The following is an 18687-nucleotide window of genomic DNA, read 5'->3' as shown; positions in this document are numbered from 1 at the left end:
TTTGTGCAAGTCCTTTTAACTTGGATGTTGAGTTTTGAGTCCAGTCCTGTACCTGGCAGCGTGATAGATGGCACACATTTAGATGAAACATTTATCTCTGGTGTCTCACTTTAACTGACCTCCTAACTCTGTTTTTCAGCAGTTTTCAGCTTGTCTGCCCACAGAGAGAAAGGCTGAGTCATATTTTGTTTTTATTTCCAGCTTCAATAAAATGGTGCAGTACATCTCTGAGGTGGTTAAGCTTGTAACTATTGATTTATCTAGACAAGACACACAAACACCAAATATAGATCGACCTGGCTTATAAATGGAAACCTCATCTTTGAATAGACACATTTTTGAACCATTGAAGGACCTGAGACTAAACTATTAAGGGACAATATGTGAGTATTATAAATTTAAAAGATTCAAAAACTAACCAAGATTATCAACAGAATGTGAAGACATAGCAGTTTTGACATTATTTGGCATTAAAAGTCTGATGCTGCATTCATATCGAACGCGATGCACGTTTTCACAACGCCCTAAACGCATGAGGAAGAAGTAACGTGAATAAACACAACCAGTGAATATTCCCCTGTTTTCCTCCAGAAGAGAGTAGAACTATCAGCTGAAGCAACTACAGTTGCTGCATTGTACATCTTGTGGAACCACTGATGGAAGCCAGCAGAAGACAGAAGAGGAGAAGTCCTGACTGAAGTAGCTACAAGTGCTGTGGTGTAGGTGTTGTGAAAACGCCGGAGAAGTCAGCGCTGTTGTGTGTGTGTCCAGAAGCCCGACCCGGAGGAGCACACAGCTCAGGGACTTTCTCTGGCTCCTCCAGGAGCTGTGTCTGGATGAAGGTCGTTTTCAGCGCTACCAGACGCCGACCAGTGACTGGTTTGATGATTCTCTAGCTCAGGTCGGTGCCAGGACTGAGTCCACTGAGAATCAGGCTCAGCACTGAATGACTTTCACAATGCAAATTTTTGCCTGAGTTCAAATATTTAAACTTGAATGTGATGATCGATTGACATGATAGACGGGATCGCATAAATATCGACTGAAGTTAGCAGCCAGCTCGCCCCAGCCTGTACTGTCCCTTTCTTCCTCAAGACTCAATAGCGAGTTAGCATAGTGTCTGCTCTCATTCCAACATGAGAGGATGAGGAAGCAATGACTGCGAGCTGCCATCTTCTCCACTACATTCGTCCACTCCTCATGCTCAGCCACAGATGCCCCTCCTCTCCCTTGCATTCCTCCACCTCTCAATCACTTCTACTGTTTTCACCAGTGAGCCTAGTCCATGCTTGCTCTCAGGCAGTTCGAGAATTACAGGTACACAATGGCCAGTAAGGGATCGACAGGGCTGCTAAAAGCTTTATGGATTTGTTGACGATCCACCAGCCCCACTGATTCAGAGGCCCACCAGGATATGTCTCATAATGCCTAATGGCGAAAGGCAAAGCAGTGACATATTTGGAGTTTGAATTTGACAGCTGGACAATTCTAATATAGTGTCTCTTTCATGAGCTATAAACAATAATTAATTAATAACATGCTTTTGGGGGTTCCTGCCTGAAAATTTAACCAGGGATGTTGTGCAATGTTCTATATTTGTCCATTTTGAGATAAAAGTATTAAGTGGTTGTTTTGTTGTGCTGAAACCAATTTAAAAAACGAATTATTAATAATGAATCATTATCTCACACTCTGTGTGTTTGTTTTCCATGTGTGTGTGTGTGTGTGTGTGTTTGTTTGAAGAGAATGCATGGCTTCTTTTATTTTTAAAGAGCGTATATGGTACTCAAACTCTCTCTCTCACACACGCACACGTACACACACACAGAGCCTATTTTCAGTTGTGTTGCAATCCCTTGTCTATTGTACTCCCTCTTCAAGTTCTATTGATTTCTTCACAACAATTCTACTTGAATCACCTCAGTCCCTTTTCCAGCTACAGTTCTCTGCTTACATAGAGCAGATAAAACAGCATAAACACCTCAGAATTCAACAAAGCACAAAAATAACATAATCTCTGTCTGTTTTTTCCCACTCGGTCGACACAATATGAGAAACACTGCAACTGAACATTTTGAACTACGTTGTTCAAAATAAACAGACTTGAATCGACACCTTTTTTGACAAAGTTTCAAAATAAACTGAAGAGTATTGGCTTCAATATTGTGGTGGCATCAGCCGTCTTGTTCAGAGTTGTCTGCTGGAGAAGCAGCATCACGACTGCTGGCAGAAAGAGACAGACTCATAAGGAAGGCCAATTCGGTCCTGGGATAACCCGCTGACCCTGTGGCGGTGGTAGGAGGAGAACAACAGCTTAATAAAATCAATTGAAGTTGGCTCGTGATGAGAGTTTCTACTTCAGTAATAGAAGAAATTTAATGTATCTATCTAATAATTTCAGAAATCTATGTCTGTCTGTATGTGGGACGCATACCTTGAGTACTGTTCATCTCATTGACTTCACACTTGGCATGTGTATTGTTATTAACCCAGTGCACTTTTGAATTTGGTGCGTTTTGGACATGTTCAATATGAATTAACTTTGAATAAACAAGCACTCAGCGCTCTGTATCAGCAGAGGCTGAGACTCATCAACGTAGGTGATTTTGTCAATCACTCCAACTGCATGAGAACAGCAACAGTTTGTAGTTCTGTGTAATGAGTGAACCTTCACTAAACTTTGAAAAACAGGTGAACAGCTCTTTGTGCAGCAGCGGTGGTGCAGCAGCCGGGTTCTTTACTTGCTGTGGCCTAATTACCGCTTTTACAATTTCAGAAAGAAAACTGCAACCAGCATTAACACAGGACAAGCAAACAGCCCATTCTAAACAGCCAGGTTTAGAACAGGTACTGCACTAGTTTAGATCAAAATTATAAAGACGTTGGATTTTGCTTTATTTAGGTTAAAATGAATAGAGAGTGTGAAACGAAGAGAAAGTGGAGAAGGCTTAGGTTGTCTGATCCCCTCAGTACTGTGAGTATATGCAGTGGCCGATAAGATAAGATACGATTTTAAAGGATGAGGTTAAAGTACAAGACGAAGTGGAAAACATATAAGAGTCAAGTGAGTGCGGTAGAAGTAGAGGGAAGGAGGATATACAACATCACATTCTGCTCTTTTTATCGCTTGCAGAAGCACCAGGCTGACAACATGCAGAGGTCTGTCCTCCTGCTGCCGTCTCCTCCACACGGCAGGATTGCATTTCAGGAATTCACTCTCTTTGCCGCATCAGTATATTCAGGACCAAATACAGATGAAAGTGCATAGGGCATGAGAATGTGAGAGGACAGGAACCAGGTTTAAGTTTCACACAGACGGCGTTGATGGTCATTTACTTCTGCATCAACCTCATTTCCTCTTTTGTCAGCCACACACACAAACAGTCCACCAGTGAGCATTGCTGGAGGCAGCAGAGTGACGCCACTGCAGATCTCCCTGCAGTCGCTCCGTCGGCTGTTTGCGGTGAATGAGGAGATAGTGAATTATCAGCAGGAGCACACTGCCTGTGCTGAGCGGCCATGATGAACTCACTTATCAATGAATCCCCCCTCATAGCCTCTCTGTCATGATGTTTTTGTTTAATCAGTTTCAATTAACCAGCGAGGGGTTTTCAGATGCATGGAATTTAATTGTGTTCTGCTTGAATGTGAGTTTAACTTTTTTTATCGTCCGTGGAATATCAAATTGACTTTCACAATTTGGCTCTGTGCTATAAACATTTTGAACTAGTCAGTTTCAGAGTGAAATGAATTTCCCACTGTGAAGTGCTGCCAGGGTAAAGAGGGAGTAATACAAGGATAATGTTTAGTAAAGTAAAAAATTTTATTTGTTTTTACATGCTAAACATATAATCAGCAAAATGCTGGCTTCCCTTTCCGTCCCTTTCTATTTACAGTACATGGATCATTCACATCTTTCCTTAATCCTCCTTGTTTTCCCAGTTCTCGTCTCATCACCCCTCCCTCCGTCCTGCTCTATGTCCCTGGGACAATGACAGCGAGTGTTGAAGTGTTGAATGTTAATTCATCCTTATGTATCTCTGCTGCATTAGCACACAGCAAATGAACCGAACATATAGAAGCAGCTTCAGTAAAAGCATTCTCCAGAATCTTGAATTAACTTCCTCAGCTACACACATTTGAGTATGTGAGTTAAATGTGGGGGAATAAATGCAGCTGACTAGAAAATGATCAAATAGCAGAACATTAATAGACTGAAAAGAAAAAGATCTTCTGCCCAAACTCTATTTAAATTTTAAATCAAGAGCAAAAACTTACACCATTCAAAAGGAAAAGTTAGCTGATCTGAAAGCATATTGAATATAATAGAATCCACCTTGGTGCGGCTCTCCACTATAGAACAGAAGAAAACTGAAATTATTTAAAGTTGAATTGAGGTTCTTAGATCTTCAGTTTAAAAATTATTTATCTTCTTTTGTGACTTTCCTGCTTTGCTCAAGTTCACTTCAGCTGTGCTGCTCTGAATCTTCAGTGCCAAAGCAAATGATTTATCAATTTCCCCGTGAAGTGTTTTGTTCGCCAGCCAATCCATGTCAAGGTCAACTTGATACTTTAATGTTGTGTAACTTTCATCAAGAACTCAACTTGGTTTTGAGCCAACCAAGTTTGCCAAGTTGCTTCAACTACTGCAGTGCCCTTCCAGCAGGTCTCACTTCACACACACTGAAACCCTCCACAGTGTTTAGGCACGTTGCGTTTTCAATCAGCCTGACAGGGCACCTGTCACTCTGCTGCTCATCGACCTCCGCTAGCTGCCGATGGCCGCCTGAATCACTTATGTCTACAGAACGACTTTTGGGTCTGCATCTACTTTAACTCAATCATTTGGGGTTATGCTCCTTCTCCCTCCGTGTTCCTTATACGTCTCTGACATTTCCATCCCTGCACAAAAAGGTAATCACAGTCCAGACTGTCCTTGTTTGCGGTTTCTCAAAGACGTTATCAAATGCCATCAGAGCAGGGGTGTCCCTCTCTGGCTTATTTGTCAACAATCTTCTGAAAAGTCTCCTCTTCTCAGAGCAACTCTATCATCTCCCATCTCTAAGGTCACATCCGCATTAGTTTTAATCCCCGTCCATACTAACACACCTAAAAACACATCATGTGGCCACTCGCTTACAATAGGCATGCACGTGCCTTTTCAAAATAAAGCGTACACATTCTGCACTTACTAAATGCAGGTACTTACTTCAAGGTCTTGCACTGTACTGAAGCTTTAGTGTTGTCTCTCACTTGAAAGTTGCTTTGGATATCAAGTAAAAAATGTAAAGTTTACCAATTTGAAAGTTTTAAAAGCAGCCTGGGGACCTCATTCACATTGCAGCTGTAATACAGTGAGCAGACATGCAGTAGTGTCACTAGAAAGTTTCTTTTATAAACAGCGGCTACAAAAGTGTACACTTTGATGTAAAACTAACACAGTTACAGCTTGAAAACTGGCCTAAATCTCCGGATTAGTTTCTGCATGTTGCTTTGTCTAAAACAGACTGTGGGAATTCTGAAAAGCAAAAAAAAAAAAAGTGCATTTCCGTGAAAAAGAGGTTGATTACACCATTATGTAAATTAAGCAAATTTTCTGGTTGAAACAGTGTTTCTCTTGGGGCATCATCATGCAGTTGCAGATTGGCTCAGAGTGAGACAGTTACATCTCCTCCAGGCTGTGGTTCACACGACAGACGACAAACAGAGACAAATGTCACATTCACAATTTAACTTGACTTAATTAGCATTTCATGCATTTTCAGTCTGCTGCACTGTAAGTCAGGCATATGAGTCTGTGACTGTGTTGGTTTTTAACAATGGACTTTTCTAATGTAGAATACATGCTTCACATGCACATACACAATTATCCTTCTGTGTGGGGCACTGGTCCTTGAACTTAATCAGTGAAACACCATTGAGCTTTGCCCTCTCTCTTCCTCTCCTCCCCTGCCAGCTCCATGTCCGCCCTGGGCTCAACATGTGGCAGGCAGCTGGCATTATGTTGACCTTTTCTGCTCTGTGCGGCTCAGCCAGTCTGACTCCAACCTCTCAGTGTACCATGAACCACCTGGGGCTGCAGCGCTCAGAGGTGGCCTCAGAGTCAGATATTACACCCTGAAACACAAAAGTTCTGCATGGCACCACAAATCTGCCTCTGACACCATTTTAGTTCAAATTCATGCTCCGCTTTATTCACTATTTCAGTCACTTTTAATTAAAAGGTTTTTAGTATCCTAACATACAAAGATCACATATAAAAAGTCAAATGAAACCCATATGAAGAGAGTTTTTGGTGATAAGGGGCCGCCGTCCGTGAGGTTGTGCGCTAAACAAAAACATGTGATCTCCCTAGCAGAATGAATATGTTACTTCCTGTCTCTGCCTGTGGCACCAACCCTCGCCTAAACGCTCAATTATAATTTTCTATCAATCATTAAAAATGATAAAGTATCTAAGCAGATTTTTTTGTAAAAACAAGGTATTGTCACTGCTCATCAACGCCTCCAATAAAGTGACCATGGGCCTCCCCAAGAGTTCCCACCCCCCAGTTTGAGAACCAATGGTTTAATCACACAACAGGCTGAACTTATCAGTACATTTTCCTACTTTAGATTCTTTAATTGAGTGTATTATTGACATAATGCAACAATCAACAATGTGTATTATTTGCGTGATCTGTGTAATGGACAATTGCAATGTGGGTCATGAAGGAGAGTACAGAGTCTACTCACCCAGTCCTAAACACGATACTCTGAGTCCTGACTTTCCCAGATTCCTGTAAAAAAAAGAAAAGAGGAATCAGATCACACACATTAACCTTACACACATATACGTAACCAGATAAGGTAAAGGATCCAATGAAAAAATTTAATAGCCACCTCTCAAAAAAGAAGGTCAGAATTGATGATTCTGTTAAACACTGGATTAAGTGTGACTCAATCCCATTAAAAGACTGATTTTGAAGCACATCAATCTTCAAACTTCCAATGCAGCATGGGGTCAAGAGGACAGTGTAGTGTTTTTAACAAGCAGGCCTTAAGAGGATGGATGTGGCTTTACTTCTGATGTAATCACATGACAGCTTGACAGCGCTTCTGTCTGCCCGATTGCTCCTTGAAAGGAAAGTGAATTTCACTTTCCTGAACCTATAGACAGGTGCTGTAACACAGTCAAGGTCCTATTATGTTGAAGCAGGTGTGTGTGTGTGTATGTGTGTATGTGTGTGTGTGTGTGAGAGGAAGCCTCGGAGTGGAACAAAATGGTAATGGAACTTTCCCGTGAGCGGGGAGGAGAAACACACCAGGTTTGTCACTAAGAGTGTGATGCAGGGAGAAACAGGATGTAAAGGAAAAAAGAAATCAACTCACTGATTGAACGAAATGGAAAACACCAACGTGATAAACCAATGTGAACAAGTACGTCGCATAAAATAGTGAAGATTGTATGCCAAGGAAATAGAATCAGATCTTGTATTTTGCAGGATGGAGATGAAGCGTATGTGGGTGTTAGTTGGTGTGCACTATAGATATTAAACACATCTCATTTGCTTGCTAATGGCCTCATTAGCTGTCATTAACACTACACAGTCTCTCTGTATGCATACAGTAATCAGCCTTCCCTTCCACACTGTACACCCACATGCTGTCTTTGCATCCTTATTAACCCACTAAATCAAGGACATGCTGACTATAAAGTCTATAGCGGCTCAAATCATCGATCCTTTACGCAGATTAGCTTAAGACCCACTTACGAATGATTAATATCACCTTATAAAGTTAATGTAGCCACAGTGTTGCCAAATTGTTGCCTGTATACACATCCAGCAGACACATGATATCTATCGTATGGAGCAGTTTTTGTGTCCACTTGACAAATTTGAATCAAATAGTCATTGTCCTGTTCTCAGGAAAATATCTGTCTTCGCTGCTAAACGCTCCACTGTGTTCGACAGCCAATCGCTAACTTTGTTTAGCACGTGCAATTGGTTATTGTGTGTTTTCTGCTGAAACAGCCTGAAAACGATGCTCATGAGAGTGGTCAGAATAACTAAAACAGTAAAACGGTGAGCTGTACAATACATACTATAGACTGTATATAAAGATAGCCAACATGACTCCGTCCTAAAGTGAACGCAAACCGTCTGATCGCCCCCTGGTGGCTATCACTACTGCAGACTCTGGCTACAAATGTCCCAAAAAGTAAAACATGGTGACACTAGCATCCAAGATATTTTAGCTTAGTTATTGTACAACAGGAGGAATTGGGGATCAATCTTTATATAAAGGCCATGTTTAAAGACCAAAAGACTGAGCTGAAAAAAGCTGAAGAGCTTAATAGAGTGTGAATTTTTATTCAAAATTCATTAGTAATGTCATAATGACCTGTTCAACTTCAAAATATCCAGTCTAGAAGGTCATCGGACTGTCTGAAGTAGTTGATCCAGCAGAGGGCGCTCACTATCAACTTGAACAGTTGCATTTCCTCATGACCTATTAGTAAAGTAAGGCAGTAATATTACGTTGTTTTGCTTCGCAAATGGAGGACGCTAGCGAGCAAAGCCGTCCCGAGCTGACAATCATGACACCAAAGGATCCGAGAAGCAGAGTGTAGAAAAGAGTGTATTTTGGGATTTACATCATAGTAACGAACAACCGTAAGCTAGTGATGCTTCATCGACAACAAATCTGCATGCTAACTTGTTAGCTTTCTCACCTAGTGAAGCAGCGGAGGAGACACCACAGATGAGGGAGAGGGGTATTTCTAATACATTTGAACAAATTGCTTGTCATGTCAAATTCGTTCAACCCCAGCAGCTTTATTGTTGATTTACACATTGATTCGTGCACCTTTAACACGCTGCACCATTCATTTCTCTGTATAACACTTTGTTCAACATGTATTGTTTGTTAGAGTCTTCTGAAAAAATACATTTACTCGACTTGACACTCAGATTACAGGTTGTCCTTCCAGTTTCAGCACAGCAGATAGATTGGCAGGTCCCTGTCATGTCCAATCAAACCTGAGGAACTGTTATTGTCCTGTCATGTCAGCTTCGTGAGACAGGGTCCGTGTGAGGGATGACTAAACACACACATACACACAATTTTCAAGCAGGTGCAAAGCTAAAACCTCTGCTCCAATTCATCAGCTTGTAGGAGGTAGGTGGCACAGTTTTCCTGGGGGAGAAGTTTCTCATTTGTTAACTCAGCACTTATATATTTACTCTGGAACCTTATTTAGAGAGTGTTGTCAAGAGCCGATCTCAAATAAAAATCTACGTCATCGTTTTTATTTCAAGAAGAGAGCGGTGAGTACAACACAGCTTCACACCGAGTACACGTTGTATCAAAGCAGGGGAATATAGATTTACTTGTGTCATAATTGAGGTCAGTACAACTTGAAAACTACACCTCATCAGCACATATAAAGTGCAACTTGAAACTAAAGATGGTTTGTTCTTTAGTCTCATAGGGCACAGTGCATGTTCTGGTGCACTAATTTAGCTTTAAACCTTTGCCAACACAATAATAATATAAAGAATTTGAAGATGCAACTAATGTTCTTGTGCGTTTTTGTCAATACAAGCATGAGATTCACAGACTCAGCCTTGTTTAGTGATATTAGAGTACATCATCACAGCTGTCATCAATCTTTCATTTGGACTCCCCTGTCAAAACCACTTAAGTCAGTCACCGCTGACATGTGACCTCTGCATCCTTCAATATCAGAATGATTAATTAGGCATAAAAATCATGCCACACTCAGAAAAGCCATTTTGGATGATGCATTAGATCCTCTGAAACCTATAAAATATACACAGAGGGCGCCAAATATTTAGGACAAGGTGCTCTTGAGCAACAAGTAACATGAGTTACTTTTGCTCTGCAATCACTGCAACTATGAGATTATTATGTAAGAATGTGGTTTCAGCATTATTTTCACCACCATGAATTTTTTCAAGGTGCATAGATTTAGGGCACATTCACACCTACCTTATTTGGTCCAGACCTTTGAGGTTTTCAATTTGGTCCAAACCAAAATAACAGGTGTGAAAGGTTTCTCTGTAGACAACAGTTCCACCAAAAGAGGTGGTCTCGGTCCGGATCAAACTGAACCATGCTTTGGTTTGTTTGCAATTTGTTTTGGGATGGTTCTGGCTTTCGGACCAATTGCAGGAAGTTGAGACAGAATTAAACCAAATTGAAGAAGGAAAAGAAGCAGGATTGATTGGAGTCTTCACCTCCAACGACATGATGTTTGAACTACAAGGTAATTCATTTTGAATAATGAAATTACAATGGCAACGACTTTGCACCAATTCTGCCTTTTACTCCATTCAAATGGAAAGACCTTCAGGACTGTCAGATGTGAAAATGAACTTCCAGTTTCTTACACATTAAAGGAGTAGGTTGAGGTCAGTTTATGAATGTTTATGAATGATTTATACCAATGTATATTTCTATATATCTCCACTACTCCCAACGTCCCTGAACAGGAATGAGATGCTATTAATAAAAGTTATGTTAAGTATATTCTCTTGCTCAGGAAAAGATGAAGACATATTTAAATGTCCAAAAGTTACGGCCCGTGTGACAACAGGGCGGTCTTATGAGTTCAGATCCTGGAGACTCGAGGTGCTGAGTCAGGCAGTGGATGCCCCTGCTGCAGATTAATGATGAAGTCGCTGTTTCCCAGCCACGGTCATGAATGATGATGTTACAGATGAACTCCATTTCAGGACTCAAGTGAATAGCTCGCTGTAGTGAGAGTAAAACACAGACAGGGCACCATACTGAGCAAAAAAACTGCATATTGTGATGAGCGATACGGCAACTGACAACCCATTTGGACAGAGCACTTCTACTGCAAGTGAAGAGGTGATGAAGAGATGTTTATGATCAGTTTTCATTGCTGTGGTTTTGGCACTTTTCCAAATACTGTAGTGTTATCATCTACATCATATCACATCCTCCCCAGATAACATGTGGAATGATGGCACTTGGGCGGTCCGCTCCTGTTCTGGATCTAGATCTGGGCCACAAGTAAGCTATAGCAATATGGCCTGTCAACCAAAGGTGCCAAAGGTGACCTGAATTAGTTTTGTGCTATTTGGGCCACATTCACCATGGGCTACTTTAGTTACCCATCCAGCATGCACCTTGCCAAGAGCACTGCATGTTTGCCAGAAGAAGCCCCACATTTGTTTTGGGATATTTGGGCCACATATGCTATTTTACAAGTGGGCAACTTGAAGAGGCCCACATCTGTATGCAATTCTGTGACAAAAGCTTAAGTATGGGGTGAGAGCTGATGGGCAATTATAGCTCTGTATAATTTATTTTGCTCACCCTCTCCTATGTTGACTGAAGTAATAAAGGAACAAATAGTTGTTCTCAGATAAGCTCAGCCGGCCTGGCTACTGCAGAGCCCACACAATGCATCCCCCTCTTTAAGCCTCTACTGTGATAGATTGCATGATGGATGGCAGTGAACAGGATAATAGAAGAGATGGAGAGAATGATGCAGAGAAGAAGAAAATAAGATTTCCCCACTTGGGAGATGGAATGAGAAAGTGATCTTCTACCTCATTCAAAGGGCTCCTCATAGATATGCAGACGCTGAGAGCCACACGTGAATAATCAAGCCCCCACCGCTAAACACAAACACACACACACTAATACTAAGTCCTCGCCCATCAAATATTTATTGAAATATGAACCCCACCCCGGGATCGGCTTTTCCGAACAGATCTACCATAACAAGCCATCACCATCAATGAGGCTCTTCATCTCCACTTAAACACGTCTTCAATTGGCTGATGACGGACAGTAATGACTTTATCTTATTCCCCCGCCACTATGGCAGCATTATCCTCTCTCGTCATCTGCCAGAACACACACACACACACACACACACACACACACACACACACACACACACACACACACACACACACACACACACACACACACACACACACACACACACACACACACACACACTCGCCCAGTCTCGCGCTCTCCTGCGTATCAACAGTTATCACCACAGATCTGTCACTGATTCACCCAATACCTCCTCCACAACAGCAGAGGAGGCAGCTGCTCAGTACTTAGAACAAATATGGGTTATGCTTCGAGAGTGCATTTTTAATGACATTAGTTTTTACTAGATGGTTGGGTGTAATTGGGCAAGAAGCACGGAGTCGCTGCTCAAAATATGGTAAAAGGGTTAAATATTAATTGTTGAGAAATAGTTTTAAAATCCATGTTACTTTCTAGATTGCAGCTACTCAGCTTTTGATTACTACAGCTGTACTTCAGCATAAGTTTAATGATCTGCACATATTTTATAAGTGAGACAGTGGCCTTGGTCATGTGTGTTTGTCCTTTGTTTGATTCCTACAACAATTAGGCCCTAGACACTTATTCAGACAGGAGCTAATAAAACAAGTAATGTGTGACAACTTGGCTGCCCTTGTGAGTAGATGATGGTGATAGTCTATATCTCTGGGTGTGCTGTTGCCTTGATGATGTTGTGGACCTCTTCCTATGGGACTGGTTTCAGTCTCCTGGAGGATTTGAAAATGAAAATTGAATTGCTGTTTACGATATGAAAAAATATACTCATGAGCCACGAGAGACTTTCTCACACACACTACAACAAGTGTAAAACTAGGTGTGTGTGTGTGTTTGTTTGTGTCAGAGACAGGGCATGGGGAGGCAGGGCTGCAGCCCTGATGCCACCTGAGCCCCAGATAAAGTAGGTTACAGTCGCCACCCAAATTCTGGCAACACACACTGTTTATCTGTGGCAACATCATTTCAGGAACATTAGAGGTTACCTCACTGTTTCTCTCTTTTCTCCACCATTTACCTCTCTCCTGTGTGTCACTGTCTTTCAGTCGTCTCTGCCTCTGTTAAGTGTTTCTTTGTTTCTGTTCATTTCTCTCCTACTCTTGTGCTTTAAATTGATCCCCCTTTGCTTTGTGCATCTTGCTTTACATCTTTGTCTTCATATCAGTCTCCATTTGTAACATGTCTGTGTACAGATAAAGCAAGGCGGATTGATTACAGCACATTTCATTCCATGTAAACTTAATGTGTGTCTAATGAAAGTGAAATATAATACTGTTGTGTCTATTGTTTTCAGTTTAAAAATCAAATATGTATTACTGCTATTTGAAAGCGTTTTTTCAGTGTACTAAATCCCCTAACACCTACTAAGTGTATTGACTTTGAGCTATAAGAATTGAAAACATGCAGCTTTGTGAACCATTCTAAAACTTAACTATGAACGATGGGTGCATCTCTCTCCTTCACATCCCCTCCTTCTCTTATTTCCTTCCCACGCCATCGTCTTTCAACTAATTCCAGCTCTCCTTGACATTGACCCCTCTATCCACACTGTAATAGTCCATGTTGGCGAGAATTAAGTCATGTCCAGGAAATCCATTCATTACAAAACAAGCTTTAGTCTCTGGCCTCCAGAGCTGAAAACCTGCTTCTCTTTCTTTCCCTCTCTGTCAAAACCAGGACTCTGGAGATTCTCATTTGGGAACTCTGACATCATTCACCCTGTCAACTAATACATCCCCCTATTGAATTGCCTTTATAACGTTATATTAAAATCTAATCTGTCTCCTGCTCTTGGTGTCCTACCTTTAATTTGTCACGATCTGGCTCAGAGGAAGTAAAAATTGAAAAAATGTAAGTAAATTAAATTATCAAGGAATATGTGCCTCAGGTGTCCAGCATCATCGGTCACTCCCAGCTTAAAAAACTTAACACTTAAAGAAGCCAATTCTTTTGTTTATAGTGATTTTAAAAACATTCATAAACTGACATTTTTATCCAAGATTTGATAAAAAAATGTCAACAAAGCTCATTTGAATAATAACATGGTTTTAGGCAAATGTTATTCTGGCATTCGCTGTCTTCACAGCTGCGTCTGAACTGGTAAAGGTCACCAATGACATAATGCTGTATGACACCTGAACTCAATTTTATTTCTTCCTGACCTGAGCTCAGCCTTTGACACAGTGTCAGCATCAGTGACGTGGCTCTGGATTGGTTCATTTCATATCTAACAGGTCCTTCTCTCTTGTCCTTATGGTTTATTCTTGGTCCCCCCTTTTGTTTCTATATACTGATAAAGCCTGGTACCACTGATGTGGCATCTATTATATCCTGCTTTATTGGAATTAAGAACTGGATGTCCAATAATTTCCTGCAGTACATTGACTCCACATCAGAAGTAATTGGCTACACTATCTGACCCGAGCACTAACAGTCCCTCCTTTATTCTGAATGTTTTATAATGTGAGAAGAGGCCTGTAAACAAGGTTATTATTTCAACTCTGAGTGGAGAATCTTGACGTGTCATGAAATGTGTCCGAGCCGGTCGGCTGGAGAGACAGAGAAACATCCACCTTTATTTGTTACAATTGATTGAATTATTTAACTTCTTTTTGATTTGTTACTTTACTTTACTGTGAAGTGATGTTTTTACAGAGTTAATTGAGAGAGATAATTTCACACACACTTTCATAATTTGTAAAAGCAACTTGTTAAAAAATGTATTTGCATATAATCCTCTGGTGGTAAAAAGACTGCAATGCTAATGACATCGGTTGAGAGAAGTGAGCCAATGGTAGATGATTATCATATTGTGGGGACTAATTATCTCTCCATATTCAACTGCAGTAATTACAGCAAGAGAGAGAGAGAGAGAGTTGCAAAGATAGATGATAAAAACCAAAACAGATCTGCTGAGATATGAGACACTATTCACCCATATTATTAACATCCTCTTCTTGCCTTCTTCTTCTCTACTGTTAGCAGAAAACACAACTCTCCAAGGAAATGTCACAACTGTCAAGTTATCAAAGATGTGGAAGCTTTAATGCAAATATCACAGTAGGAAGGACATTTGTAACACTCAGACAAACACTGAGTGAAACCAGTGATAAATTGATAGGGAACTGTGAATGGAATAATGTTCCCCTAAATAAAACAAAGATTTCATTAAATTTCCACTCTTCCTGTCACTTTAAGAGAAGAAACAAGGGAGCAATGGTTGATGTTATTGTCTTGAATGATCTTTGATTGCGTTATTCATGTTACGAGTGCAGTGTCTGTTCTAAACCTGCTTGTTTGGAACTGACTGGTGGTTTGGCCTGGGGTGATGCCGGATGCAGTTTTCTGTTAAAGTGACCTGCAGTAATTGACCCAGAGAATTGAGAAACCTTAACAATGAACCCTAAAAAGGAAACAATTAACTTGTTCATTTCAAAGATTATCAGAAAAAGACAGTGAGCTTGGAGTCAAAGTCAGCATAGGGACAAGTTTTTCAATCATCTTCTCAACAATATGACGACCAACCTACACAGCCAACATGGAAAATGTATCTTGTGTGCTGTAATATCCTGAAGGCTGCAGAGCACCATCCCTCATGTCATCTTTTACCAATTACGCCAAAGAAATTATACCTTTACAACAAAATAATACTAACAACCAGCATTCTTGAAAAGTACTTTTTGAAAAGGAAGCAAACGTGTGTGTGTGTGTGTGTGTGTGTGTGTGTGTGTGTGTGTGTGTGTGTGTGTGTGTGTGTGCCTATGCATGCATGCATACATAAACACATGAATACATTTGTGTATTTAGTAGGAGCACAGGCTGAGCTGTACATGCATTTGCAGCTTCTTGCACACTGTGCCCTGTGTGCGGTTGTATACCTGTGCATCCTTATGGGCAAAGCTGTTTCTATGAACTAGGAAGCAATCTCAGCAGTGGGGCTATTTCATGCTTATCAAAGCCTGAGCGCTGAGTAGGGTGTGGGGGTGTGTGTGAAGGAGTGAGGGGGCAGCTCTCACAGCCTACATCCAGGCAGAGTAATGCAGCAGCCTGCATGGGAGTAATATAAAAGCTGTCACATAGCAAGCGAGGCGAGATAACACCACCAATAGTACCAGTAAGAAGCACACTTTCAGCCAATCAGTCTTTTGAGACCTTCCCAGTTACAGCTGTTATTTATATATACTGTGACCAGAGCAGTAATTGTGAGGATGATGATTTGTGGTGCTGCCTCTGAGCATGTGTATGATTTGTATGTGTGTGTGTTTTTGTATCCATAATGTACAGCTAGTGAATGGCTGTAGTGTTCAGTGTGCATGTGTTGAGTCACAGGCATATTTAAAAACAATCATAAAAACATTTGTGTAGGAAAATAGAAGAGCTCAACACCTCCTGCTATCAGCCTGAAACAATAAACATCGTGACAGAAATAGAAAGACAGAGAACACAGTGTGACGCTCGTGCTCAAACTCCTTCATCTTACCCTCCCACTAATGCTTTACCCACCCACACAGGTATAGAATGCATTGCATTTAAATGTACTGTCCCCGTGTAAATACGTGCAGATCACCTATCTTAAACCTGAAGCCTTTAAATAGCCAGCTGTAACGTCTCCGGTTGCAAAAGAGTAGATTCATTTGTGTGTATTTGATTGTGATACTACACTTAGTGTAGAGGGTAAAAATGCTCCCTTGCTTTTAAGCTATAACCTCTGCTCCACATATTGTTTTAGTGATTGTGTTTGATCAGTTTCTTAAAAAGCTGAAGACTTTATTGATTCTACTTCCACCAAGGCCCCACAGCCCCTTTTAATTCAATCAAGCTGCACTAAAATTTCACAGACTAATAGATATTAGTCCCTAAAACATGCCTGATTTTTTCAATCAAGTTCCATGAATTATTCCCTGGGAAACTAAAATAAACACACACAAAAAAATGCCCTATCTCACAATGTCAAAGAAAGTTAAATTGGCCCCCTGATCCAGATTAACACAAAAAATCTTTCCTCACCCATACAGCATCCTTCCACCAAGTATTTTGGTGGTTAATTAATTCACTTATATCAAGCGATTTACAGTACAAGTCACATTCACCAGTTCACACACTCATTCAAACCGCACCTCTATATGTTTTTCTTTCACACACTGTCAGCACAGCCGTCAGGTCCAATTAAGGGTTCAGCATGCAGACTGGAGGAGCAGAGGGACGACCGCTTTACCTCCTGAGCCACAGCTAGAGTCGATTAAAGTAGCAGGAGAGCGATCACTTTTGTGTGCAGGTCTTGCGTTTTGTTCACTCATCCATCCCAGACAACCTTTCTCCTTTAGTGTGGATTTTGTCACGCTATAAACTACGACGACCAACACATACCTTTGTAATAATTACTATGGCTGCCTGAGCTTCTCTAACAATAAACCAAAAGTATGGTTGCTGCATGGGGTTGTTTTTACAAGAGGAGAGCCTGTGTGATTCAGCTTTTCAGACTGATGGAATTTCTCTCGGGGAAAATGGATTGACAGCCAAGGGCTATAATGGAACAAAACCTAACCTGACATGAGGAATGAATTCATCCCTCCATATAGGGAAATAACAAAGCACCTGCAGTGTGCTGTAACTCAACCCCCACAGTATAAACATACCAGCGGGAGCCATAATGGATCATTATGAAGCCATTTCCATCCTTTCAGCTCAGTTAGCACAGCAATGCTGCCCTGATGGTCCCCACTTGTTATTAAAAACATACACATAAAGTACTTCTTGATTTTTCTCCTGAGGCAAATGTCTATTGATTTAGAGAAAATCTAAATGAACCGTAACTAGTTTTCACGCTCACAGAGACAAGCTGTGCATGTGTTGGCTAACGTACATTTCGTTTCCTGTAGTACATTCAGTCATGAAGGAGAATGCACTGATGAGAGGCGGAATGGATTTCAACATGTTTGTGACAGTTCAAACGCACTACTGTGTGTGTGTGTGTGTGTGTGTGTGTGTGCGTGTATACATCAGCAGGCACCAGTAATTGTGTGAACAGCGAGAGAAGGACACGACCAGGCAGAACCCTGTGTGCGCCTGCAGTGACTTAAGAGTGGCTGTGTGGGCTCAAGATCCTCACTTTTTTAGAAATGACTCATTCTGCAGAAACCCTCTGATCTATAAGTTGTCAAGTGGTCTTGCTGTTCAGCTACAGAGTCAAACAAGGTTTCCAAAACTGTGGAACTATGGACCTGGCGTAAACATCCATCCTGAGAGATCCAATTACAAATAGACAGTGTTCATCTGTTCACATCTGTCTCCTGTGATCACTGTGATCGGACTTCATATGGAAATAATCACGTACGTCATCACTGTTTGCAAGGAATGATGTTGTTTTTACCCAGTCTGAGTTTGCAGGTGTGTCCAATGTCACTCTGTGTGTGTGTGTGTCAGCACAAGCAAGCGAGGGAGAGACATAGAGGAGGCAGAGACTGACTGAATGAATCCCGTGCATCTGGGTTGTGAAGAAAGATTTCACCAATTTAAGAAATGTATCAATCATTATTTGATGATCAGTGTTTATGTTGAGGAGGAGGCGATGGACGAATCAACGTATGGGCACTGAGAAGTGTGAAAAATACGATTGGTTCACTGTGAAACTGTAGTGGGTCAGAGGACATCAGCTGAGTAGGTGGTCCTTCATGTGTGGCACAGGACACAGTGAAGAGAATGTGGCCACATGCGTCCCAGACCACCTCCTAACGTGTTCTGAGACCTGTACTTGGGGCTGACCACTTGATCACTCAGGGTGGATGTTAAAACCACGCCTGACGGGGGTCTATGATCTGAGTAAGGACAA

At 41.2% G+C, this 18687-nt stretch overlaps 1 protein-coding gene across 3 annotated transcripts in view; it reads right to left on the bottom strand.

The window, feature by feature from the left end:
- The window catches only part of kcnab1a (potassium voltage-gated channel subfamily A regulatory beta subunit 1a), a 105240-nt gene that overhangs the window by 25013 nt on the left and 61540 nt on the right, over positions 1-18687 (bottom strand). For all 3 annotated transcript variants that reach the window (XM_035154960.2, XM_035154961.2, XM_035154962.2), the window contains exon 2: positions 6735-6778. In XM_035154960.2, coding sequence (XP_035010851.1) covers positions 6735-6778 — 44 coding nt within the window. The remainder of the gene's footprint in view (positions 1-6734; positions 6779-18687) is intronic.

Source organism: Hippoglossus stenolepis, chromosome 4 (assembly GCF_022539355.2).
Source record: "Hippoglossus stenolepis isolate QCI-W04-F060 chromosome 4, HSTE1.2, whole genome shotgun sequence".
NCBI classification, from domain to species: Eukaryota; Metazoa; Chordata; class Actinopteri; order Pleuronectiformes; family Pleuronectidae; genus Hippoglossus; species Hippoglossus stenolepis.
The sequence above is the reverse complement of the archived record's forward strand: the minus strand, read 5'-3'. Positions and strand labels throughout refer to the sequence as shown.